The 25992-nt window shown below is 44.7% G+C and overlaps 1 protein-coding gene across 1 annotated transcript in view; it reads right to left on the bottom strand.

The window, feature by feature from the left end:
* Positions 1-871: 871 nt before the first annotated feature.
* Positions 872-25992, bottom strand: part of TSPAN32 (tetraspanin 32) — a 30700-nt gene continuing 5579 nt past the window's right edge. The window contains exons 4-8 of the mRNA XM_027888721.1: positions 21657-21731; positions 8602-8703; positions 7036-7128; positions 4834-4917; positions 872-2618 (exon numbers count right to left, since the gene is read on the bottom strand). Coding sequence (XP_027744522.1) covers positions 2523-2618; positions 4834-4917; positions 7036-7128; positions 8602-8703; positions 21657-21731 — 450 coding nt within the window. The 3' untranslated portion in view covers positions 872-2522. The remainder of the gene's footprint in view (positions 2619-4833; positions 4918-7035; positions 7129-8601; positions 8704-21656; positions 21732-25992) is intronic.

Below are 25992 nucleotides of genomic sequence, written 5' to 3'. Positions count from 1 at the left end.
GAACATATCTAAACATATGCTTTTCTGCTCCTGAAAATTACAGCAGGATGCCTTTGCAGGGTGGCAGGAATCCCTGCTGCTACACACAACACTAGCTCTGGGAGAAGAGTGTGTCCAGCTGGGCATTGAAGGTGCTCCTCCTTGCAGGGGAACTCCAGTGAAATGGGAGTAAAGCTCAAGAGGCGGCCAATGGCCATCATATATATGCTACTCCTGTCCTATCCCCTTACATTAAAAACTGACCTGGGAAGGTGGAGTACCTCAAGCTTTAGCAATACTGGTGGTGAAGCTTTAACAGATATCTTTTCTATCAGATGAGGCTCGAGCAGGTAAACCCACCTCAATAACACTGACTCCACCAATTTGTTCATCTGCGATGTTTTTTGATATGGCAGAATATCAGCAGTTAAATGGCCAATGCAGAGCAGTGGGCAAGACCTGACTACCTAGTCTTCAAAAAAGTGAAATCATAGAGATTTCTTCCACATAAATACTCTGATCTTTATAGCTTAAACATGTCTTTAAGCTTTTTTCCTCCCTCTGGTTGCATTACTCCCTGACAGGCACCTGCCTGCTGCCCCTTCATCTGGCCAAAGGTAGGATGAGGTAGATGAGCTGCTCTTTTTCCTCCAAAGGACCAACATCATCCTCTCCTCCAGCACACTGCTGGGACAGGCCAGCACCAGCTGCCTGGGGAATATCTCTTCCCAGCACCGAAAAAATTACTGAGTGCCCTCCATGATGAAAACCAACGAGCAGTGCAGACAGCCTCATACATGGCAGAAAGAGAGAAAGAATGTCAGCTTTCCCAAGAAATTCATCTTTATTTAAGAAACCATGAGTCACATGAGCTGCCAGCTGGCCTGAGGAATAACAATAGCCAGTGGCCTGGACAGTAGCAGTTGGAGCTCACAAGGGAGATTGTCTCTTTCCAGAGAAGAAGATACATGATAGTACATATACAAGAGAATATTTTCTCACCACTAGAAAGTTAGTGTGCTGTCAAGTACATATCACCTCTAAATCCCTGCCAGACTTAGGTGTGTTGGTGACTGCCAGGAGGTAGCTTGAGTACTACACTGGAGCAATGTGAACTGGATCCTGCTTCCATTGAAGTCAATGGTGAAGCTCCACTCGTCCCAAGGAAGTGGGCTGAGAAGCGATAGCCTGCCCTCACCCCTTCACAATGCAATTCTTTCTAATACAGGGTATTTGCAGTCATGTTAAAATGCCAGCCAAGTGCTGTAGGCTGTCCTGCTGTTCTTGCCCGTGTAGCAGCCCCTGCCTGGGGGGCATCAGCATGGGGGGTTTCCATGTTTATGTCATATATAAGTGCTACTTATCATTTTTCACAGCTAAAAGCCACTACATAGAAGAGAAGTAAAAGCTATTGTTGGCTCAGCAGACATTTCATGCAGCCCTATAACTTACAGCAGGTGCTACATCCATTGCAGTGATGGGTTTCAGCTCAGAAGCAGCTCTGCCTCCTCATGAGGGCAAAGCACGACAGGGAGCTGTTTTTTTTTTTCAGGCAGACTGACAGCCTTTTTAAAGTTCTGTTTATTATTGATAAGGTGGTGCAAAGGGGATGTGGAGCTGGACTTTGTAGCTTTTGACCTGGCTGGAGATCAGTCCTGTTCTCTTATAGATTTAAACTTCTGCATGTATGTGTAATATCAAAGTCCTTTGGCACACAGCAGCGCAGTGGGTTAGGGAAGCCAAATAAAACAGAGCTGGGGCTGGAAGTTGAACAAGCCCCTGTGAAATCAGTGTGTCATCAAGCTCGAGGAGGTTGACTAAATCCTAAGAATTAAAAAATAATGTTATATTGCATTATTAAGGAAGAATAACACAGGAATGTGTCCTTGTGCTGGTCAGTTGTTTCAGAGCTCATGCACTACTTTCTGATTTTTCTCCTGATCTCTGGCAATGTTTGAAAACGGGGAAAACAGTTGACTGTTACTGGATGCCTACATACTCCAGTATGATCAGAAATGTGTCCAAAGTCAATCCTTGTGAGTGACCAGGCTGGGAGAGCAAATTTCCCATCAGTGATGACACACTTTGTGTCCATTTGTTTACCGATTGCACAAGATTGATCCTGGGCTGCGATCCAAAACCATCTTCCTAGAAACATTGCATCTTTGGGGGTCACAGGAAATTGCTCAGATGACCGTCATTTTTGCTGGTCTTCTCTCTCCATTTTTGTTCTAGGGGATCTTCATTTCCTACTTGTGGAGCTACAGCCCGTACACCTCCAGGCAAGGGAATCTGCATCTCGGAGCCCAGGTGCCTTGTCTGTTTGAGGCAAAGATGTGGGACTTCTACTCAGAGCATCATCTCCTCTGGCCAGCTTGGAAATGCAGGACAGCTAGTAGTGCAAGAAAGGGAAACGTGTGACACATGTCCCACCACCTGACCCTTGCAACATCTCCCCAGGGGATTTTGTGGGTGAATTCAAACATTTTCCCACTCCAAGAGCTGGCTCTACCTGGTAGGAGGGATGCCCAGGAATGAGGTTTCTACCTCTCTCGCAGGATATATTTGCCTTTCCGGTCCAGGTTGCTGCTGAAGTGGATGGAGAACCAGAGGAATGAAGTTAGGATCATCCCATAAACCTAAAATGAAATAAAAGAGACAGGCATACAACTAAGTGCATAACTGATTATGATCCTTCATCTGTGCAAATAAGCAATCATAGATGTTGCATTTGGCCATTTGGCACTTCTGAATTATGTATCAGGGTGTCACATTTTTCTTTAGAGAGCTATTTTTCAGTGAAGTGGTGAACACCAATTCTGATATGGGAGAAGAAAAATAAAAAAGCAGCATGTAGTTAAAACATCTGATTGGAATTAGCACAGCATAGCTCAAAACCAGCCCAGCCCTCATACCAAGAAATAAGAGGAAACCAGGAAATTCAGATTTCAAATTCCTGCCATAAAACATTCCTCTGTGCAAACAAACGTATCTCTCTCACAATAATAGCCTTTTGTAAAGATATCGGGGGGGAAAAAACCCCACACACGTATTGTTCGGAGTAAAAAACCAACAAAACAAACAAACAAACACCTAAACCAACTCCAAACCCCACCTCACACACCTGCATAGTTACGAATACAGAGGACAGTGTGCTTCCTCTCTATTGTGATATTCTGCCCGATATATCACACACCAGGATTTACATAGGCAACATATCAAAGGTAAGGCTTCTGTGGGAAGGATAACGAGGGCTTTAACAACATACTCTTTCCTAAAGTATGCCCTAATGTGCAAGTGCCTTCTCTTGCAGCTTGATCTGGGAACATGTGTGCATTGTTGGATGAGGGACAGTGACATCAGAGCAGCTACAGCCCTCTTCACATGCTTCCTTTGCATCCTGCCATCACAATAGTTAACCGTGCAGTGAAGTTTCCTCTAGCACAAGCTTCAAAGACAGCCGCCTTATCTGGTTATGGCATCAAGCTGTGAAAAAAGGATACATATAACAAAAATGCTCCTGCTTTTATCTGAATATAGCTGCAGTGAAATTTGCCCTATAGCTGAGAAAAATTGGAAAGTGACACCAAATATTCACACATGACTTTACATTTATAGCTCCATAGCAATGCCTGATGGTTTGCTTAAGTTACTGCTAGCAGTATAAAATTTAAAAGTGTTTGTTCCTCTGGGGTTTTTTTGGATGGACAGGAATCTTCTAACCCATAATTGCGCCAAGGTGGACACAAGGAATAAAACGATCTTCAAATACACTTTCAGTCAGGAAAGGTCATCCCAGCTGGGGATCAGCATGGAGTTATCACAGCAGATCAAACTGCCCTTCATGGTGAAGAAACGAGTCTTCAGCCACATTCTCTTTTCTGGTGTGCAACACCACACACACAGAGTACTTGTGTAATTACAGTGGTACATAGTGATACACCTCTGCCAAGCAGTGGGTGGGCATAAAAGCAGGCTGTTTTTAGTTAGTGATCCTCTCCAGCTCCAAAGAGACTGCTCCCATGCAGCCAATGAGCTCCCCCATCACTGAAAGACATGCCCCTCTTGCAGCATTTCGTTTTTCCTTTTGTCCTCCTTCAAATAACACAAATTCAGTGCACATCCTTTATACACAAGCCATCCTTTGAAGATTATTTAACCCCTCCTCTGCAAGATTCCCCTTCAAAGACAGAACATGGGAGCCCAGACAACATGCTCTGCTCCTTTCCTTTGCAGCCTGCTCCTCACAAGCCCATGATTCATCTCACTGCCCGAAATGAACCCTACTGGGTTTGTTAGCAGTCATTAGAATGAGAACCTTCTCTTTCTGCTCAGCTCTCCAGCTCCACTGCTGGTGCTCAGTAGCTTTCAGGACCTTCCAGCTCTAGCTGCACCAAGCGACTTCCCAGGCTGAGCTAGTATGCAGCAAATTTCCTAAAATATAGAGCTTTTACTGCATCTCCTTTTCTACCACTGCTGCTGGCTTCCTACCTGATCCACATGCCCCCAGCCAGGTGACATGGCCCCTCACTCACGCGAGAAGATACACAGGCAAGCCTGAGTGGATGAAATGCAACTGCTGCTGCATCCTGCTCCCCAGTCTCAGCTGCTGTGCCTCATTTGGGCAGAAAAACTGTGAGATGAGCCTATTCCTGCAGGAAAACCACTCCATCAATTAGCCTGACCAAGAGAGGTCCTGGCCCTTTCCATAGTGGAGTCCACAACTGCTTGTTTCTCTGCCGCTGGTCTCCAGAATCACCCAAAATCTTAGTTTTTGGGGGGTAAATTAGGATAGCTTGCTCCACTGGGGCCTGCCTTTCAGGGGCCAAAATGCAAAAGGACAGACAGTGTTACCGTGAAGCCAATGGAGATGCCCAGGAGTGAGAAGACGAAGTCCATGTGCTTCTTCAGAAAGTCCTGGATCTCTCGTAGGCAGTCCTGGGAAGAGAGAGACACACCTTGCAGCACATCAGCAGCTTGGTGGGTAATTTCAGCCCTCCAACACCACTTGCTACAACCCCAGAGAGGGGGGCAAGAGAGGGGCACAGCACTGCACAGCTGGGCATCTCTCCCTTTTTCTGCTGCTGCTATTGCAACTTGGGAAGACAAACACCTGTGGTACATTTCCTATTACTACAACATGCCTATGATTTTCTTGATGTGATGCATTTTGGACTGTGGGGGATGTGTCTGTAAGTGTGGTCATGAAAAAGCTTTTTTCTTTTCACTCACTGGAAAATGGAAAGAGAGAAATGGAAAGATGGAAAAGCGAGCACACTGTGATGCTAAATGCATTCCCCAAGGTTACTGACGAACAGCTCAATCTTGCAAGGTGCTGCAAGCATTAGTATACATTAGTCTTAAGCATGCCAGTGACCCCACAAAAATCCAGGAGGTGTTAGCCAAGAGACCCATTTCAGAAATGCAAGAGTCTGCCCTTGATGAAGCAATTTGCAGAGCGAGGTAAGAGTGCCCAAAGCCAGGAGTGAATGTAGTACAGCCTCTAAACTCTGGTTTCCTGTGTTACAAAGCACATTCTCCCACCCACTTCCCCAGCTCCCAGGCAAGGGAAACACAAACAACTAGGTAGGAGGAATGGAGTCACCCATACGGTGCCCAGCTTTGTTCTGCTCTCCCTTCCTGCTCTTTGAGCCAAGTTTGACCCTGTCTGGAGATGTGACGTTCCTGGAGGCAGCACTTTGAAACACTCTCCTGGGGGCTGACATGTGCCTGCACATCACAGTGTCCCATTAGAGCCTGACATCTTCATCTGACAACAACGTGTTTGTATTGCTGTAGCAACATATTTTTATTTTTCCTAGAGACAGCATATACTGATGGCATTAGATACTTCAGCTACTATTATTTGGCTACTCCAGTGGAAGAAAAATAATTGTAAAATAGGTTCACTCAGAGAGTACGGAGTCCAGATTGTAGCTTCAGTGCAGAACAACCTCATACTGGTGGCTTCTCCTGCAGCCTCACTGAGATACTGCAAAAGTGTACTTGATGAAGCTACTGCTGGGTATCATCATCCTGCTTCAAGAGTTTCTCATTTTAATAACTATTTAATGCCCCAGGAAAAAGGAATAACATAAAATTCCACATTGGCTGTTAGTAGAACACATTTTAAGCCTCAGAAACTAGTATCAAGTTTGGAAAAGCCAAAGAGTTTTTTTGCGCTCAGACACACGCGCATGATATCTCACACTATCTGTGTGCACTGGAGATGAAGAGGAGGCTGGAGGGAAGTGACAGGCTGCAAACACAAGCATTTTGAAAGCTTTCTAGAACTGCAAAGGAAACTGCATCTGCGATTGTATGACCCACCCCACTGAGGCTCCTCTTCCTGATTCACAGAGTCATACAGTCATAGAATGGTTTGGGTTGGAAGGGACGTTAAAGATCATTTAGTTCCAACCTTCCTCCCACGGTCAGGGACACCTTTCACTAGACCAGGTTTCTCAGAGCTTCTTCTAGGCCTAGCCTTGAACACTTCCAGGGACGGGATATCTAAAACCTCTCTGAGCAACTTTTTCCAATGCCTCACCACCCTCACAGTAAACAATTTTTTCCTAATACTTAATCTAAACCTATTCTCAGTTTGAAGCCATTCCCCCTTGTCCTATCACTACATGCTCTTCTAAAAAGTCTCTCTCAATCTTTCTTGTAGGCTCCCTTCAGGTACCAGAAGGCCACAGTTAGGTCACCCCTAAGCTGCCTCTTCCCCAGGGCTGAACAAACACAATTCTCCCAGCCTTTCCTTGTAGGAGAGGTGTTTCATCCCTCTAATCATCTTGGTGGTCTGCTCTGGACTCGACTCAAGAGGTTGATGTCCTTCCTGTGCTGGGGACCTCAGAGCTGGATGCAACCACTCCAGTGCTGCGTCGTGTTGTTATTGAAAGAGCAAAACCACAACAAAACAAACCCTAACCCATTTCAACCCCAAACCATGAAAAAGCCACAATTCTCATTAACACTTTAACTGCAGTGAGGTTTTGACAGGTAGCAAGTAGAGGCACAACCCGCTGTGGGGAGGAGAAACTTTTATCTTACCTGTCCCGCATCGTGCACCTGGCCAGGTGGGCATGTCTTGCGCTCAACATTGGTTGTGTCTCCAAAAGGAGAGTGCTTCCCACAGCACAGGAACTGGAAGAGAGTGAGAAGTCTTGCCAGTCACCTGCCAGGGCTCTCCCCTCGCCTTCAGTTGCTGCAGCAGGAGGTGTCAGCAATGGGTCACCTTTCCTCCCTGTTGCCCAAGGCAGGGCTACCCAGCTAGGGCGGCAAGGAACAAAGCATGTAGGTATGGAAACAACAGCTGCAGCTAAATTCAGAGGAGGTGGGTGGATCTGGCTCCCCTCTTGCTCATGCTCCTTCAGGACTGGTGCCTGGGACTGGGGCCAAGCCCTCCCTCCATGGTCACAACCAATGCTCGCAGTGACTTCTTTGGAAAACCCAAGGATACACAGACTCATGTTTCCAGTGATTGTTATGGGCTGGGGGGATCCCCAGCAACACCCACTGTGGAGCTGGTTTCCTATAGCCATGGTGCACTGTCCATGGAGTAGAAGAACTGTTTCTTCATCAATTAAAGAGTCTAAAATAAAAAACTGGCGAAGCCTGTTTCTCCCTGGTTCTCCTTGTCAAATGAGACTCTGGGTGTGCTGCTCCACAACCCTGAGGGCAAGCACCTCCATGCCTGGTCATGGCTCTGAGGGCCACCACCACTGTTGCAATGAGAGACCTTTGCCTTCCTCTGCATTCTGAGAAGCATGGATAGAAGTAGCTTCGGAAAGTACTTGCTGCGATGATTTAAGAAAACACAGAAAGACAAAGGGAGTTGCGTGGGAGGTGTCTGAAAACAGGCAAGCAGAGCTGACCTTCCCATCCAGACTCACTGCGTACCATGAACTCACTACCCAAACAAGCCCTGCTGTGCAAGGGGGGCGGCATCTCCCGTACTCAGCAGGGACTCATGAGTTTCTCACCATGGGGGACATCCTCACTCATCACCTTTGGCTTCAAGAGCAAGCATCCTCCCTTGTGCTCTGGGTAACCATCCTTGCACACCTACTGAGCTACAGAGAAAGCCCCTACGCCAACAACTTCCTGTGTGGTGGTTTTTGCGAGCTTGATAGCAGTTTCCAGATCTGTAAAAGGCCATGTAGCCTCCAGTACTCCTCAGCCATAGGCTCAAGGGTAAACAGAGATAACCAACTCCAAATACTGCTGCTGGACTAGGTAGGATTCCTGCCCCTCCTCTCTGCTTGACCAGGTGTACACCCACATTTTTGTACCACAGATAGGGAGCAGGGCATAGGGCAGGCTGAGACAGACAACACATGTATCAGCTGCAGTGTGAAAGTTTTGTAGATCTTGCACCACAGTGATGCTCTGATAGATGACCCTTTCCTCCTGTTGGTAATCTGGTTGGTCAGACCTGTGAAAGTGAGATTAGGAAGGGAGGAACAGACTCCACAGCAGGCTGGAGGACCTGTTTTCTGAGGGAAAATGGCATTGCAGCACCCACAAGGCAAAACACAGGTGTCAGCCCCAGCCTGCCAAAACTATCCGAAGTTATCCCAGGGCAAGGTTTTCTGCTGCAGCTGAAAGACAACTTACTGCTTTGTGGATATCAGTCAGCTCCTGCCTCCTGAAGCTGGAGGTGTTCCTCCTCACCTCCTCGTACACAAAATCATACACATCCATCATGCTGTCTTCCACCTGCAATGAAAGCAGAGATCTGTGCATGCAGAACACTGATCACAGCCATCTCTGGAGGGAATTATGCTCTTCTTGCATTCCCCCAGAAGCTCTCCCAGGTACAGCAATACAAGCAGTGCAGCTATTAAATGAACCCCACAGCAGCGGGAGCTGGTGTATGACCACCATGCACGAAGGGGCAGCTATGTCACGGTGAGTCCCATGAGAGAGGCGGTGGCACTGCAGGTGTACGACCTTCTGCCATGCGTGGACCCTTCAGCATCATGCTGGGGCCTCACCAGCTGATCGATGGAGCTTTTGGCTAGTTTTGGATTTAGTGTCAGACAAGAACTCAGGCACCTGTGACCAGTGTTCTTCTGAGTCCCTCTAGCAGGCAGGGGTAATGCCATCTCCCTGTCCTGATGAGGGGACTGTGAGGACAGGCACCCACAACCAAGAGATGCTAAAATACAAAGGCGAGAGGACCTCAGAGGGCTGGTGTTATCCCAGTGACAGAGCAGTTTTTCCGAACAGAGCCAAAAGAATAACAGGAGTGATTCAGTGGTGAGTCAGACCCTAAATATTTACCAAACATGTGAGAACTTGCAGCCTGACAGATCCCAGCCAACTCCCGCTCGAGTGTCAAAGGAAAAAAAATATGACAATTGCCTTCACCGCCTGCAGTCAAAACCTTATTTCTTCCTCTCCTTCTCCCTTGCTTCTTCAGGAACACTGATCTGAGTGGGCCTGCATGCAGTGCTTGGCTTTCAGGAGGGAAAATTCCTGGGTGAGACAGGCATAGCTGGTGCCTGAACAGGGAAGGATGGGCACTCCAGGAACAGAGCCACCCCTCAGTGAGGCTTTGCACCTCAGTCTTCCGAGCCAAGGAAAAAATTCTCCGCAGAAAAATGTGGGGCACTGAGCTGTTCCACACAGGTAAGGAGGGAGGATGTTCATTTTGTCCCCTCTGTGTATCAGAGTGCATCAAGTGGAATGGCTGCAGCAGTAAGACAAGATCTCTTGCAGACTTCTGCATCAACCTTCCCCTGAGCAAACCTTAAAACCCAATACAAAAGAAAACATCCAAGCTTTTCTAACTTCTTGTGGCCATGAAGCAGCTTTCCAGCAGCTGCAATTAGATAAATGGATTAAATAAAAATAATGTCCATTTCCACTGAAGAATTGGATTAAGAAAAATGAAGAAAGAATAATCTTTTGACCTCCTCTTGTGGAGGAAGGAAGAACAGAGCAGCTGGCTTCTTAACCCAAGAGATTACTACCTTTTGAATATCACAACCCCAGTCTAAGATTCAGGAATAAAAACTGTTTCGTGCTGTGACAACATACATATGGGTTTTGGCAAAGTAACAGTGCTGCATGTGCAATTTCTGCCTTTTAATATTTATCATTAGGCTCAGGATGCTGAGCTTTCCTCCAAAAGACCTAAATTTGGATGACTTAAAAAAAAGTTAAAAAAGGGTTCAAGCAAACTAGCTCTTAGGTTCAAGCAAGAGTTCAAGGGTTAAAAGCTATCCAGAAATTAAACTACTTCTAAAGGTCTCTTGAAGTACGGGACAGAAAATGTTTCGACACGTAGTTTTAAGTCCTCTGCCTTGGCTGGGCACATTCCCCAAAAATCTTGTGAAAAACGTCCAAAAGAGTTGCGTTCACTACAGTGAGTTTTGGGCTGAGTCTTGCTGCTGATTTTACAATTATATTCAACTTAAACCAAGGTAAGATGAGACTTTGACCAGTGATGTTTCAACTACAAAGACCATCACAGGCTCCCTTACAGTGAAGTAGGCTCTGACCATGCCACCAGAACCAATTCACTGTGCAGGAAAGTTAACGTTCTTTTGTACTTTGTGCTGATAATAAACATCAGCAACCGAGGCTGATGTCCTCCTCTGCAGCCTCTCTGGTGGTCACACTGCACTGAGTAACCTACGAGGGGAGCAGGACTTCTGCCCAGATGTTGACAGCTGCTGCTGAGCTCCTGTGAGCTGCACGAAACCCTGAAAGGATCAGTTTGATCAGGAGAGGTACTGCCTGATACAGTGGTGCATGTTTGCACCCTCCTTATTATCTCAGGTACCATACAATGATGTCAAACATTGAGACTGAGACTTTTGGAAGGATGAGAGTGGATAGGAAAGAACTGAAGGAACAAGATGCCCATAACAAAACTATGGTAGAAAAGTAATCCAGTTGTTGGAAACAATAATGGAAGAAATCGCAAGCAGTCGCCATTTCACAGCCGGTTCAGCTACAGTGATGGCCATGATGATGGTAATCTCCAAGTACATAATGACTACTAAAGACTTCAATTGCACCATTTCTGAGCTTGCTTGTGAGCTGATTTCTCAGTTATCTATTTTTTTTTTTTTATTTTCATTTTGTCAAGCAGCCTCCAAAACCTGAAAACACAAGGGACTAAATGAAAAATATTTAATAGCAATAACTTCCTCTTAGAATGTGTGTCTGGCCAAGCCTAAGAGTGCAATCTGCTGACTAATCATTCTCAGCATTTCTATCTAGCAATTATATCTAGCATTTACATCCAGACATTATCTGAATTTGCTATTCAGATCCTGGTAAGGGAATATCAACCCATAAAACCATTTTTTAAAGAGCGAATTTCTTCTAGTTCCTCTATATCATCTTTTTTTATTTTTGCTAGGATCATTTGCTTTTGGAGGGAAAAACTGCTGTTTTCATACAATACAATGGTTTGTTTTCTCGCTTAAATATTTCAGAGGTAGGTATATAAAAGTACTAAATCTCAGTATTTATCATTGTCTGTTTCTTCTCTGCAGAAGACAGTGTATGAGAGGTCTCGTTTAATAAGAGAACACTTACAAGTTCAAAACATTGCACTTTGCTGCCTGGGATGGGGTTATTTTTATACTCAGAGCTGCAGCCAAGTTCTGAAACACCGGTGATGCATGGCAGCATCTATCCAGCCCAAAATGTTGTGCTAACTCAAGCATGCCTGATGATGTAAAAAATAAAACCTGAAAGCGTGAGACAGTCACCAGGTGGTTTCATGACCTATCCTTATTTGCAACATTGATTCATCCAGCAGATGCAAGTTTATTCCTATATTTTCTTTTGATCCAGGACCTAACAAAGTGAAGATTTTTAGACTGCAGCACTGCTTTCTATCCTCACTTGCCATCCTCAACAGATTCCATTGCACACTCCAACGAGGGGCAACTTTGACTCCATTGCCTCAAGACAATTTTCTTTTTCTGTATCTTACACCAGGTGTTGGAGAAAAAAGAATACTAAAAATAATCAGGATGCTTTTTCTTATGGTTAAGCAACAGGATGCCTTTTGAGTGCTTACTCTGTTATTGTTAATAACATGCTTTAAGATAAACACCCATGCCCCATCCCATAAAGAGTACTTAGCATGTAATGGACCAATACAGCTGGAGAAGAGAAAGTCCATTTCGGCTTCACTTTGAAAGGTCTTACACTCTTCCTCCCACACATAATATCACTGTGGTCAAGTGGATTTTCCTGTTCCTAGCGACATGTTGTGACCCACTGCTGGAGGAATTCTGCTGGACAAGCTCTCCCTTGGAAGGAGACTGCACCTGCAATGCTCATCAGTAAGAAACACCAAGAGCTGAAGATAAAGCATCAGCTGGGCTTAAGAAAAATCTCCAGGTTAAGTGATATGGAGGTCACACCTCACAGTAATTCTTTTCCTGGAAGAAGCTGCGTGAAGTGTTCCAGCTCTAAATTAGTTAAATAATTGCTGCCTCCTATTTCTATCTGCATTCCTTAATGAAATATTCATTTAGGGATGATATTGATGGGTTGCTGGATACAACAAATGGAAAATCACCACTGAGATTGATGCAACTGATTCCAGCTGACTCAATAAGTAGCATTTTTCACTTAAAGTAAAAGAAAAAAGGAATTTTGACATTGTTTATCATCCCTTAACATCCTTTATCCCCCAAGAAGCAGAATTTATGGTGCAGGAAGACATGTACTCTAAGCCATTAATGTTCTTGCCCTTGGCTATTAAAAACTAAAGCAAATTTCAGTCTTACCTCCTTTAAGAGGAAAATTGACATTTTTTACTTAGGTTATTTATCAAGGATAATTTGTACCTGTAACTGGATTTGGAACAGAAACATGAGATAAGAAGGTCCACCTTCAGTTCCCAATCCCTTTGCAAGTCAAAGGTACCAATGAATCCCCATCCTGCTGCCAATGAATACCCATGCCTAGGTAACCTGAGAGTATTGCTCAGATGGAAACTAATGCAGACTTGTACGAAGAACAAAGATCTGAAACCCCGTGAACCATTTTTGCAACTGTTGTTGGCCAAAAATCCCTCTACAAAGCAGAAGCTCGAGGAGAATATAGTGAAAGGACATGTTAGGATTTTCTCAAAGACAAGCCCACCTTCCTCCCTTCTGATAAACAGGAATGCTCATGATGCGGTAGAGGAGGAAGACAAGCATGGGAAGCAGGAGGAGGATCTTCTGCTCCTGTGGATCTTTGTGCCTTTGAGGTACCAAACCAATCAATGCAGTGCAGCCTCAGAAGAATCTGCAATCTCAGCACTTCATATTCTTTCAGTGCCTCCAAGAAGGATGTACTCACTGGCATCACTCAGAAGTATCCCTGCAGTGGTGGCTACCGCAGACTCCCCCACATAACTATGAACCGCAAGTTAGTCATTTAAGATGTAAAACTGGAATAAAGTGGTTAACTCACTCAAAATTCTTCCTTGTTCCAGTAAGAAAAACACTTCTGCATTTTGTTGTCTGCCTTTCCTTTCCTCCCTGGTGTGCAGAAGTGCACGTGTTCACAGCATGTCAGAAACAGGGGCAAGGCAGAGGCAACAGCTTGGGTTTGGGCAAAGCAATGCTGCAACTTCAGTGAAACAGAGGAGAGAAAGCCAGGCTGGGTTCTTTAGCCAGGTTGCAGAGCAACTCCCACCACATGGATCGAGCTCATGGTAAGACAAGCTCCCACCACCCATGCTCAACCAAGCCCTCATTGCCTGTCTACACACAGTCATTACAGCTTGCTGCAGGTTTTTATTTCCTTTATTGCATATTAGCTTCCCTCCTCTCCAGCCTTCTTCCAGCCAGTCATTCCCAGATGCAGAAATCCAGCCAGCACTGTAAACCAGAACAGCCTTTGAGGCCCCCCATGGAAAACGGTACAAGATAAGAAGGTACTGCTCCCCCTGTGACTGATAGTGGTCAGTGAGGCTTTTAGCCAAATGGTTTTCACTTGGTTTTGTTTCCCAAATCTGTATATGCATACAGATTTTATATCTATTTATATACATATTGGGGAGGGGGGGGGTGATGGAAAGACATATGCACTCTCACTCACTTTCTGGTATTGCCAGAGGATCAGGCAAACCCTGACCATCCTTTGGACAGTCACTGAGGAAATACACAGAAGAAGAGAGACCAAAAACCATCGTGGAACAAAAAGCTCAGGAAAAGCAGAGCCTTATAAAGCTATTTCTCTCCAGACCCAGTGCTTCCATCAAGTCCTTGCACAAAACACTTAAAACATGTGAAAGTGCTGAGCTGTTCCCCACTCACCTCCTCCTCATTTCCTATCTCCACATCCCAAAAAGAACAGCAAGAATCTAACTGTATGGGGGCTATACACCCCTTCTGGTCAGAGGGCAGGGTGATATCAGAGCCTAATGCTCAACTAAGCCATAAACTGCTGTGCTACTCTGGATGCAACCAGGAACCCTGCTGTGTGTTTGTGTCTGTGGCAGAGCACCAGATGCTTCATAAGGAAGCACGGAAAACCTGGATGGGCAGTTAATCAACATCAACACAGTTTTTTTCTCCTAAATCCTCCAGATCTGGGGCTGCACTCCTTGTGCATGTCACCAGCCTCAGTGTATCAAAGTCTCCTTGGTTTTTTTAATTAGGTTTTTAGGTTATATCAGCAACAGAGCCAGCCCCAGGGCAGCCTTGCTAGCCCTCTGAGCTGGTGGTGGCTGTCCTGCTGCACTGAGCATCCCACAGGTGCATGAAGGTGGGATGGCAACCATCCAATCAGCCTCAGGTACCGTGGCTGGTGCTGCTGTAGGCGGGAGCTCCAGCTAATGCTCTGCCATGCAGAGCGGCAGAAATGGGGCCATGTGGGTTCAGCGTCAGGGCAGCAATAAATTATAGAACCCGTGAGTGTAAATGCCTGTGTGGAGGCTCAGACAAAGGAGACCAGTGTCTCGCTGTGGGGAGTGGGCTGTTACTGTGTGATGAGAACATAAACACTGGGAAAGAGTCACAATATTTAAAAACGTTAAGGAAGAGGGAGGAGTTTCCCTCCTCTTTTGTTTTTCCCATGGAGTTCAGAGAGTGGGAAAGCTTGGTCCTTACCTTAAAGTGATTGTGCCTGGTAGATAAACAGCAAGAGCAAGGAGCACATCAGATTATTCACAGTGTTCTCACAGCTAAACCACTAATTTTTATAAATGTTCTCGAAAGACCTCTGTGAGCAGCTACAATCCTGATCCAGCCCCACTGAATCAAAAACCAAAAGGGAACTATCTGTATGCTTCAGGTCTGGTTTCAGAAAGCACATGAACACAACTTCAGCTTGTGTTTAGGTCCCATTAAAATCTCTAGGACTTCAGCCTGCTTTTAATTATTGTCTACAAATGAGACAAACCAGACCCTGCAAAACTTCACCCCAACATACACCAGAGGCAGCGATGATAGGCACAAACATATCCTGGAAAAGCCACAGACTTGGTTTGCCACTGGAAGGACCTCTACAGTCCCACTTAAGAAATTAACTGGGAAGTGCTCAGTCATTCCTTGCATACCTGCAGAAACAAGAAATACATGTGTTGATTTTACACATGCAAAGAGAGTATTCACCTCTTGGAGACTCGGGCAGTGGTTTTTGCAAAAGTACTGACTGGGACAGAGACGAGAAGACCAGCGCTGGTCCCATATGCAGGGAAGGGATGAGGGAAGCTGCTCTGTTCAAGAGCAAGCCCCAGGTGTGGCAATGTTTGTTATTTAAAAGCTGCAACTGTTAATTCCAGCTGTTCATCCTGGGCCTAGAAAATCACCATCCCAAAAGGTACCACCTTGCTTGCTAACAAAGCATAAAAGACTCTGTTTAAACTTCCCAGACCCAGGAGGGGAGAGCAAACAGGTTCCTTTGGATGAGGCAGAGCAACACTGCAGGACAGTAAGGGTGTACATGGATGGCTTATGTTCCCTGCCCATAAAAAGCTAAATCCTCACATTTATTCTTTGAGTACAAGCAGTGCAACACAGAGGGGCTACTGCCTTCCCACTCACATGGAGCCAAAAGCCACAGGTTAAATCTCCTTTTGAAATCACCCAGAAACATGAGAAACCACTTGATAACTAAGAGATCACCGTATCATTGCAGTCAGTGCAAATGCAAGCAACCTCTTCATCCAAAGGACATGGGGAATCAGGCCCTTATGCCTGAAATATGGGCAACTATTTGCACCAGCTTAAAAATTTCCCAAGTTAAATCATAATTTAATGCATTTTACGCTTTTATTTGTGAACAAATCTCTGTAATTAAAACACTCATTCTTGTTGCAAAACTTTTTTCATGTTACAGTGGCTTTACTGTCACCGACCCACCCTTCCATCCTGTCTGGCTTACAGGGCCGGTGGCACAAGGCTGATGGAAGGACCAGCTCAGCTGCTGCAGGGAATGGGAACAGCCGAAGATGACATGGCATAAAAACTCCTCTGGCCTCTTTCACAGCAGGGTCCAGAACAAAACCCCAAACCTCAGGTTCAACAAGGTAAAGTGCTGGGTCCTGCACTTTGGTAAAGTGAGGTCAACAACCTTGTGGAGTGCTGTAGGCTTGGGGAATAGTGGTTGGAAAGGGCCCCACAGGAAAAAAAGACCTGGGGGTGCTGGTGGAGAACTGAACATGAGCGAGCAGTGTGCCCATGTGGACAAGAAGGCCAATGGTGTCCTGTCCTGTATCAAAAATAGTGTGGCCACTGAACAAGGGAAGTGACTGTCTCTTCACACGGTACTGGTGAGGCCAGACCTTGAGTTCTGTATCCGCTTCTGGGCCCCTCACTACAAGAAAGACATTGAGGTGCTGGAGAGAATCCAGAGAAGGGCAATGAAGCTGGTGAAGGTTCTGGAGAGTAAGTCCAGTGAGGAGCAGCTGAGGGAGCTGGGGTTGTTTAGACTGCAGAAACGGAGGCTCAGAGGTGACCCTATCACTCTCTACAACTACCTGGAAGGAGGTTGTAGCCAGGTGTGGATCATCAGTCTCTTCTCTCAGGCAACTAGTGACAGGACAAGAGGCCATAATCTCAAGCTGTTTCAGGGAAGGTTCAGGCTGGACATGAGGAAGAATTTCTTCACTGAAAGGGTGGTCAGGCATTGGAACATGCTGCCCAGGAAGGTGGTGGAGTCACTGTTCCTGGAGGTGTTCAAGAAATGACTGGATGAAACACTTAGAGCCTCTAGTTGATTGGTCAAAGGTTGGATTCAATGATCTTGGAGGTCTTTTCCAATCTTACTGATTCTATGATTCTATTTTTGTGTTGGTTAGTAAGGGTACCAAGTCTTCTTTATGGTAGCTGAAAGTACATCTTTGCTCCAGGCTCAGACAGGTTTGTAAAGCTGCAGTTAATGGGTGAGGAGAGAAGCAAAGTTGTGGAGGAGGAAGCAGCAGCCCTCCCCACCAGCTGTGTCAGATGTGGCATGTCTCTCCTATATCCCTCTCTGCATCCCAGGTCCTAGCTGCTTTCAGCCACACTGTGAATGACTGAGAGACCTCACTTAGACAGTGGTTTGTGGGAAAGGAACTGCCATAAAAATAGCTGTGGAAAACAGGACTCAGCTCTTCAGCTTCAGGAACCAGGACTTCCTAATGTGGCTGAAAACCATCTGAAAACCTCATAATTTCTGTGGTTACCACAGCTGTTCCATCAAAGACACTCGCATAGAGGTTGTTCTCTCTGCCCTCCCATGTACACTGGTCTCTCGTTTGCTTTGACTGCACCACCGCTGTCCTTCCTCAGGCGGGTTTGCAACACTTTCCTACCTAGACCACATCTCTCACTGAGAGGAGGAATAATTGCAATGTAACCTTTTAGGATAAAGCATGGTAAATCTCAGGTTCATGACTGCTACATGTCCGGCATACATTATTTCAAGAATAAAGGCTATGGTGACATCGAGTCAATTGGAATGCAGACAACTTGAAATTAAAATATTCGGCATCTGTATGAAAGAAACATGTTCATAAGCTACAGAAGGCCACAAAAGCAGAAAAGAATGGGAAATTAATAGATTCACATTTTGTTTACAGTGCCAGGTCTGAGAATATCAAATATTTACAAATAACTCTTCCTTTTTCCCTATTCAGCTTCTCTGTAAGTACTGTAAACAGGGCTCTGAAAGAGCCACACAGGCAGAAAGGGCATCTCACTTTCATCATGTTCAAACAATGTTTCTATCTATTTTGTCTTGATAATAACCATCAAAACAATTTTTCAACTGAATATTGGGATTTTCTGTTTCAGATAATTTTCTGTAAGAGGGGTCTGCTTTACGAAGAAAATGTAGATTTTCTTTTTCCTCTTTTTTTTTTTTTTTTTTTTTTTTAATCAAAAGGAGTAAACCACTGAAGCATAGGCCATGGATTGTTGTAGGGGAGACCTCCCAACCCCTGGCTTGCAGAGAGAAGGGAAGGCTCTTCTTTCAGTGCTGCTTGTGTTCGTCACCTTGCCCAGGGGGATAAAGAGGATGGGATCTACCACCAACAGCTTCCAGCTGGCATTTCCAAACTGAGCAGGCTAATTTTCTGTCCGGAATTTCACTGGAAAGTCAATGTATTTTGCGTGGAAAAAATTCAAATTTTTGTTTTAAACATGAAGGGGGGGAAGTAGCCCCCTTGGTGCTCTCAGGGTCAGTGAATCAGGCACATGTAATGGGCATATTCATCCATATTTAATTTTACATCCCCCGATTGTGTTCCTTTCTTGATAGCTGTCTACATCCCATCAGGCTCACAAGACACCCACCAGCTTGGACGAGTTTGATTTTTTTCCCCCAGATTACCAGAATTAACTAATTCTGAGACTACTGACATGCAGTAGGCAGCAGAGGACACCTGCTTTAATTTGGTTCTTTATTTTGAGAAAGTCAGACAAACAAACAGCTCTATAATGAGACTTCAGGAGCCTTCCCCTGGCTTCAATCAATTTTCTGTACCACTGCACTACCTGCCTTTCTGTCCTGGAGGGACAGTCACATCTGCATTTCTCCCTCTGGTGAGACAGGTTACTTTTCAATCAAAACCAAATTTCCATACGTTTTGTAAGTGACACTTCTAATTAAATCTTCCCTCATTTATATTCCCTGCTTCTCTTTGCATTTCAGGAATCAGAGAAACCCAAGACGGTCTCTAATGGTATTTTATTTTTTCTGCTGTCAGAAACACTGCTGGTTTTCTTTAGGCCAGAAAGTAAACCTTTTACAGAAACCCTTCATTTTGCCTGGTGGAAGCTGCTTTGCTATTTTGCTTACAGAAACCCAACCAATTACCAAAGCTAACCATAACCATAGGGGCATTTGTGGGCAGGGCACTCAGAGCAAAAAAACCCATAAAAATAATTCGAAGTCAAAACAGATGTAGTGATTAAAAGATACACAAAGTAATTCTCCTTTAAATATTTTGAGCAAAGTATTTTTTGAATGGCACATCCCTGTATTAACCCAGTATAAAGCTTTTTCCTCCAGACTTTGCATGCCCTACTCTCCCTATTTGGATTAAATTGTAACTAAATAGTCTATTTGGATAACACAGTTTCACAAGACCAACCGGGCACAGTTTCTGGTGCTATTTCTCCTCTACTGGCACAGCTCTTGCATCAATCTATCATTTACCTTCTGCAGAAGAAGGAGGAAAGTGTGCTGAAGGCCTCCCTTCTGTGTTGGCCATGAAAACAAAATTATTTCCACATTAAATTGTTAGTTTGAATGTAATAAATTCTGGTAGTTTTGCCTGAAATAATGAGAAATAAAACCACAGAGGCTGGGGAAATACCCCTTTTTCATGGATGTCTCAGCTCTGACTAAATCTGCTTCAGACAGTTAAGCATCAGATAAAAGATGCTGTTGCGCCATCAGGACTCACCCTAACGTTTCCAAAGAGTTGGACAAATTCACAGAGGAAAAATCCACTGAGACCATTAAAGGTAGAGGCACCAGCAGGTGCCACTGGCAGGCACCTGAGCCACAAGCTGTTGTCATCTGAAAAAACACTGCTTTGCACTTGCTGGGTTTTCATTCTGCTACCTTGGCCAACAGCAGGTTGGCCAACAACCTACCTTGGCCAACAACTTGAGTCTGATCCAGCATAGCCACCTGCACATTTCAAAGGATTTTCAACTACTGTGGCTTCTGGTCAGTTCTGGAAAAACTTTCTAGAGAAGCAGAACCTTATCCCTCACCTTAACCTTGACTTCTGCTTTCAGAAGGGCTGGATTTTAATTTATGCACAACACACTGAACCATTATGGGACAGGGTTCCTTTTCCTTGGGAAAGGCAATCACAACAATCCTAGTATGGATTGAGTCTCCAGGATATTGAAGGAATTGTGCTCCACCATCAGAGAAGGAAGTCTCACAGCCAGCCTTCTGACACACTGGTCTTTGACCTCCCACAATATCTGTAAAGAGATGAGGTGGTCGCACCAATCCCAAATCCACTGGGATGATGTTTCCCGTCACTCACATCCTCATTGCTGCCTGGAATATTGCAGGTTATGGCACAGGACTGGGACTGGAGAGGAGCAAAATGGAGACAGGGACTGACCCACTGCCTGAAACATCTATCAAAGCCCCAAACATTTATTTGAGTTACTGTCAGATAATTTAAGTTCTTGCCTAAAACATCAGTGTTCTGCTTTCAAGAAAAAGATGTAATGATTTTTTTGCACTCCCGAGTCTCTTAAAATTCATATTTTTTGAATGCAGGGATGCAAAAAGGGGGATACACAAAGACCTAATAGCAACAAATCCCTCTGAATGGGAAGAGGAATAAATATGCAAAAAGCAAATTATATCAGATTCAGAAAGGGTTAAATAAGTATAAAATTATTTAGGCTGCTAACTACTGAGGCCAATTTCTGCCTTCCCCAGCAGCCAAATACCCTGGCCCCAGGGGCATCCCATTCCCAGGTTATGGTTACCCACTGTGATGCACAAATCCTTTAGCATCTCTGCATGCCTCAACTCAGCTTTCCCAGCACCTTGCACCTCCCACATCACCCATCTACCACAGCACCAGCAAGCTCTGGGTTAACAATTCAAACCGCAACTTTCTTCCAAATTCAAACTCCTCCAACCTTCTCTTTCTGGTCCAGTATGATAGCGACCCAAAATACCATTTTTCACTCTATTGTTTTTCCTGTACCACTGCTGCCAGTTAATAAACTCATCTCCTGAGTGTTTCTCCTGGTCATTGCCAGAGACAACCTGAACAACCACAGCCTGCCATCGACTTTGAATAGAAGCTCCCAGTTGACATTTGCAGGAATTAGAACCATCTGGAAATTACTTTTCTGAAGTCAAGCATGTCATTTAAAACAAAACAAAACAAACATGCCCTGGAAAAAAAAAACAAAACCAAAACAAAACCAAAACAAAAAACCCAAAGCTATTTAAAATGAGACTTGCATTTTGTTTTGCCTTCAGGACAAAGAGCTTGCCCTGCATGAGGGTTTCCATGGCTTCTCCGTTCAGATGATCCCACTGAAGAGGTAGCTGATGAAGGCGGCCCTGTTCTTGTAAAGGACAGATGAGACAGAGCCTGGATCTGAGAGACCTCGGCATGGATGGCTTAATTACTAACAGATGTCCCTTTTACGGGAGAAATAGTTGCTACAAAAAAAAAATCTCTGACGAGATGCTGGTGGTATTTCCTAGCAGCCAACACTTACCTCCGTGCTGTGTGTGTATCTCCAGCAGGCAGCTGGGATCAATCCGCAGAAGGCCAGAGCAAAACAGAAAAATCCCTGAGGATAAAGAGGAAAAATACCATCAGCTACAGTATGGGGAGAAAAATATCCATTAGAAAACACCATAAGGACATATTTAATATGCTTGTTTGAGCAAGTTTCATTAAAGTTTAAACACCACCTTCTTTTAATATCCCTCTTAATGCTGGTTACTTAAAAGAAATTAGATGGACAATAATGTGATCCTTCATCAGAAGTCCTCTAATTACACTATGGCCAATTGAAGAGGTCGACCAAAAATGAAGGCAGCTTCCTGTGGAGCAGTTAATCTATTCTGCCCAAATTCCTCTTGGAAAAAGAAAAGGGTGGAATAAAACCATTGTATTTTCAGTGGAGGATTGTGCCTCAGAATAGCATCTCCTTACTTGTGGGATTCAATCCCCTGCATTTAAAACCTGGCTATTTGCCTCAAAGAGGGGAAAAGCCACACAAATAGTCCATAAAGAAGTGAGAAACCAGGATAGAGAGTAACCTGCTCTGGAAAAGGAGCTGGACTTTACTTGGTGATTTAGGTGGCAGCTGCATGGCCAAGCCTCCTTCTTTAAATCAGCACCACCGTAAGTTAGACAACAGGATGACAGAAATATAACCAAGGCCAGCAACTGACCCTGAAGTGGCTTAACAAAAATGGCAACAATGCAAGAGGTGACTTGACTTTTGTCTTCTTCCCCAGGCTTGCAGAGCTGGAAGTTACGTGCTTTGTCTCTTTATTTGAAAAAATATGGACTAAAAAAATCCAAACCCTCATGTAAACAGCACTTGCCTGCTGTGACAGCTGGACCAAAGGATCTTGTTCACATAAAAAAAAAAATAAAAGGGAAGGAAAAAAGTGCCTATGAAGCATTTGAAGTCTGAATGGGCTCATCAAATATGAATCCACAGCTTAGTCTTGGAATTACAAAAGATAGTGAATAAGTACCAGTAGAAAATTAATGGCCTTACAAGTTTTTCCATGAAACTGTGCCTCTTCCAACACAACAGTATGTAGGAGGGGAAAATTACACAGCTCACTGCAGCTTATTTTGATTAATAATTTTTTCTATGACTGTTTTCATTGCATGATATAACTGAAATAGCTTGAAAAAGATTACATCTTACATGAAATTTTACCAAATTTAAGCTTAAGGAGAGGAAGAAAAGCATTGCTTCTATCAATTCTGTTTCACTAATAGAATTTTGCTTAAAAGGTATAGCTTTAAAAAAAAAAAAATCCAAACTCATGCATATGAAGCAAGAAAAGAAAATGTGTTACTTCAAATCCTGGAAATGAAAGTGAACGTGCCAGTAAACTGCCTTTTGCTGGTTCTTGTCCATCTGCTGTGTTCTCTGCCCTGTCCAGTGGTTTTGCTCCTGGAACACGACCGCCATTGGCATTTCACCACTTTTTTGGGGGCTGCCCTGTTTCAGGCTCTGCATCAGGCACTTGAAAAAACCCTGTTACAGCTCTTACGAAAAATCTTAAATTATATATGTCCAGTCTCTCCTTTATTTTATTTTTTTGGCAGCTGCCTGGACATATTGCTGATGAGATCACCCGTTGCCTTGCTAGGAGCTGAAATGAGATTACAGAACCCCCTAAAGTAAATGGGAGGAAAAGTTTGATCAAATGCTGACATGACAAGGGGAATACAAATAGTGAAAATGTGGAAGAGCTCGCAGGGCAAGATGTCATAGACTAAAACCCAGATGGAGTGGGGGGTTAAACCCCTGCAGGTACAGCACAAACTGGAGGGAGGAGGTGAGGTTACACAGGCATTTCAGGTTGCTCCTCACTAGACCAGACCCTGCATTTTGCACTTTCTCCAACAACTTCCCCACCAAACAGCGTAACAAAGTCATCATTTTAAGCAAAATTAAGTTCAAAACCAAGAAAATAATTTTTAAAAAATTAAGCCAGATGAAAAAAAATCAACACTAGCAATGTAGCAATGTAAGCGCTCTTCTGCACATTGTTCATTGAGGTTATAATTGAGAGGACCCACCATGAACCTGGCAAGTGCAAACAACAGCGTGCCAGTGACACCACCCAGATTTCTTCCCCCATGCTCTCCCTTCCTCCCCCCCCAGCTCCAGCACTTACGACATATCTCTGGGGCTGGAACCCCTATCAGATTAAAATCCTCCTTTCTCATCCTCCCTTCCTCAGCTCCACCCTGCATTTCAGTCCTTCACGTTCAGCGTCAGCTCTGCCTTTATTTCTCTCTAGTTTCTCTGGGAATACCAAGATGCGGCCCCTTGGGAAGCTCCCACTCCATCCAGCCGGTGCACAGCAATTACATGGCTCCAAGAACATCTTATAAATGAATTATAGCCTGCTTTTTCCCTTCCCAGCCAAAAGGCTTTTGGAAGAGCAACTTTCTAATTACATTAGAAGACATTTGGAGGAACAAAGAAAAAGGCAACGTGCAGTTTGCATACTAAATGTGGAAGGGTCGAAGCTTGTTCACCATCTCCCAGACCTTTGGAGCTCCTTAGAGACAGCCATAGGCTGCTGCCTGCTCCCTTTGCGGGAGGCAGCCACATCAGCCCCGTGGAGGGCTGTCACCAGCCAGACATCCATTACTCTTTTATGAATGACCTTGTTTCCATCCTTGCTGCAAGGAACAATTTATCTTTGACAGACTTGGCAGAATCCACTGAAACAGCATCCTGTCTGTTGGCTGATGTTTCTTTTAATTCACCTTTCTGGTGCTTCCCCTTTGGCTAAGGGGGTCTGCTTCGGATGAGGGAGGGATCCTTTAGCTCAGACTGCTTTTGGTGGCTCTGCCAAACTCCCACACTCCCAGGGAAGGAGCTGACCTCTGGCCTGCTCATCTCTAGCTGCTTTTTGGCACTGCTGTGGTTGCTGCAAGGGCCAGCTCCCTGCCAGACTGCACAGGCCAGGGGCAGGGAAAGGGGAGCTAATTTCAGATTGCATCCATCAGGTTGTGTCCCTCCCTCCCTGACCCAGTTCATCTAAGAGCACACAGTGTTTTTGCCTTTCGACATAGCAAACAGGGGTCAGTGATCTCAGCCCGAAAGAGGAATCTGTCCTTGGCACCATCTGAGCATGCAAATGTCTCACTCAGGAGTGTAGCACCATGAGGGACAGCACAGGAGGCAGATTAACTGCGAAAGAAAGTGCTGAAGTGCACTGCAGTGATATTAAGGACCCTCTACACACTTGCCTACAATGATACACCTGGGTACAGTAAAGCAAGCAGCCTATGCTGTGTGCTGACCCTCACGGCACTTCACTCGACAAAAAAACTGGGTTATACCAGGCATTCAATAAGGCTTTTTGCCACAGAAATGTTCTGGAGCAGCTGCTCCATCCTGAATACAAATTTTCCTCTAAACAAGTGGGGTTTTAGGCTGTAAAACTCAGATGAAAGAATTTAAGCTGAGATGTTATGGTTTGCATATTGCCTCCTACTTCTTTTGCATTTTCCTTTCTCTGCCCGACCAGGCAACAACACATGATTTCTTAAACCTCACCAGTGCCAGAGTCTTTCCTTTGTACAAGCAGTACTAGGAAAACTTCCTTCCTTTTCCTCCCCTTCAATAGTGTCATGGCCTCCAGGGGCTGTGAGAGCTGCAGGATATTTACATTCAGGACTGACTGCATGATGGACCACCAGAAAGCAGGGTTTGCCTGAGCTGGAGAACAGTCAATAAAGCTGTTGCCATTCTGCCTGTTTAAGAGGAGCTTCAGGAATAATATTTCTGGATTATAGAACTTAATTTTTTATACTTAAGTTCTCAGTTACTTTCTTGAAACCAGCTTCCTTGCAAGCACCAGTGGATGCACAATAGCATCTGTCTGGTCTGGTGGTGCTGCTAATGAAGCTACAAGGCAATCTCTTGAGATATGTGTGTTTAAACCAGTTTGACCTGTTCTAGTTTCCAACCACTGTGCACCACTGTGTACTGTTATTAGAACAGCACCAGTAATGTCTGCAAAGACCTGAGACCCCTACTCTCTAAACACACAAACCTCCAGATAGCCAGGCAGCATGAGCATTTATAATTCAAATAGATAAAAAAAGTGCTCCTTTAAGCCCATCTGCATCCTGGTTAGCTTTTCCCCTGGGTGGCTGGTTTACCAATGGCACTGTGGTGGATTAGCCACATTAATAGAGACATCCCCTGAGTGTGGCTCAGTTTCATGTACACCCACAGAGGCCAGGCCAATAGTCTGGTGTCTTCCCTCTTTGATTAGTGCAAATTAAATGGTCTTCTAAACAAAATACACTCTTTGCAGGGAGGAAAAGTCCTT

Source organism: Empidonax traillii, unplaced genomic scaffold, assembly GCF_003031625.1.
Source record: "Empidonax traillii isolate 1590-97213 ecotype Southwest subspecies unplaced genomic scaffold, ASM303162v1 scaffold245:size1430315, whole genome shotgun sequence".
In the NCBI taxonomy this organism is placed as follows: Eukaryota; Metazoa; Chordata; class Aves; order Passeriformes; family Tyrannidae; genus Empidonax; species Empidonax traillii.
This window is presented reverse-complemented; position numbering and strand designations above follow the sequence as displayed.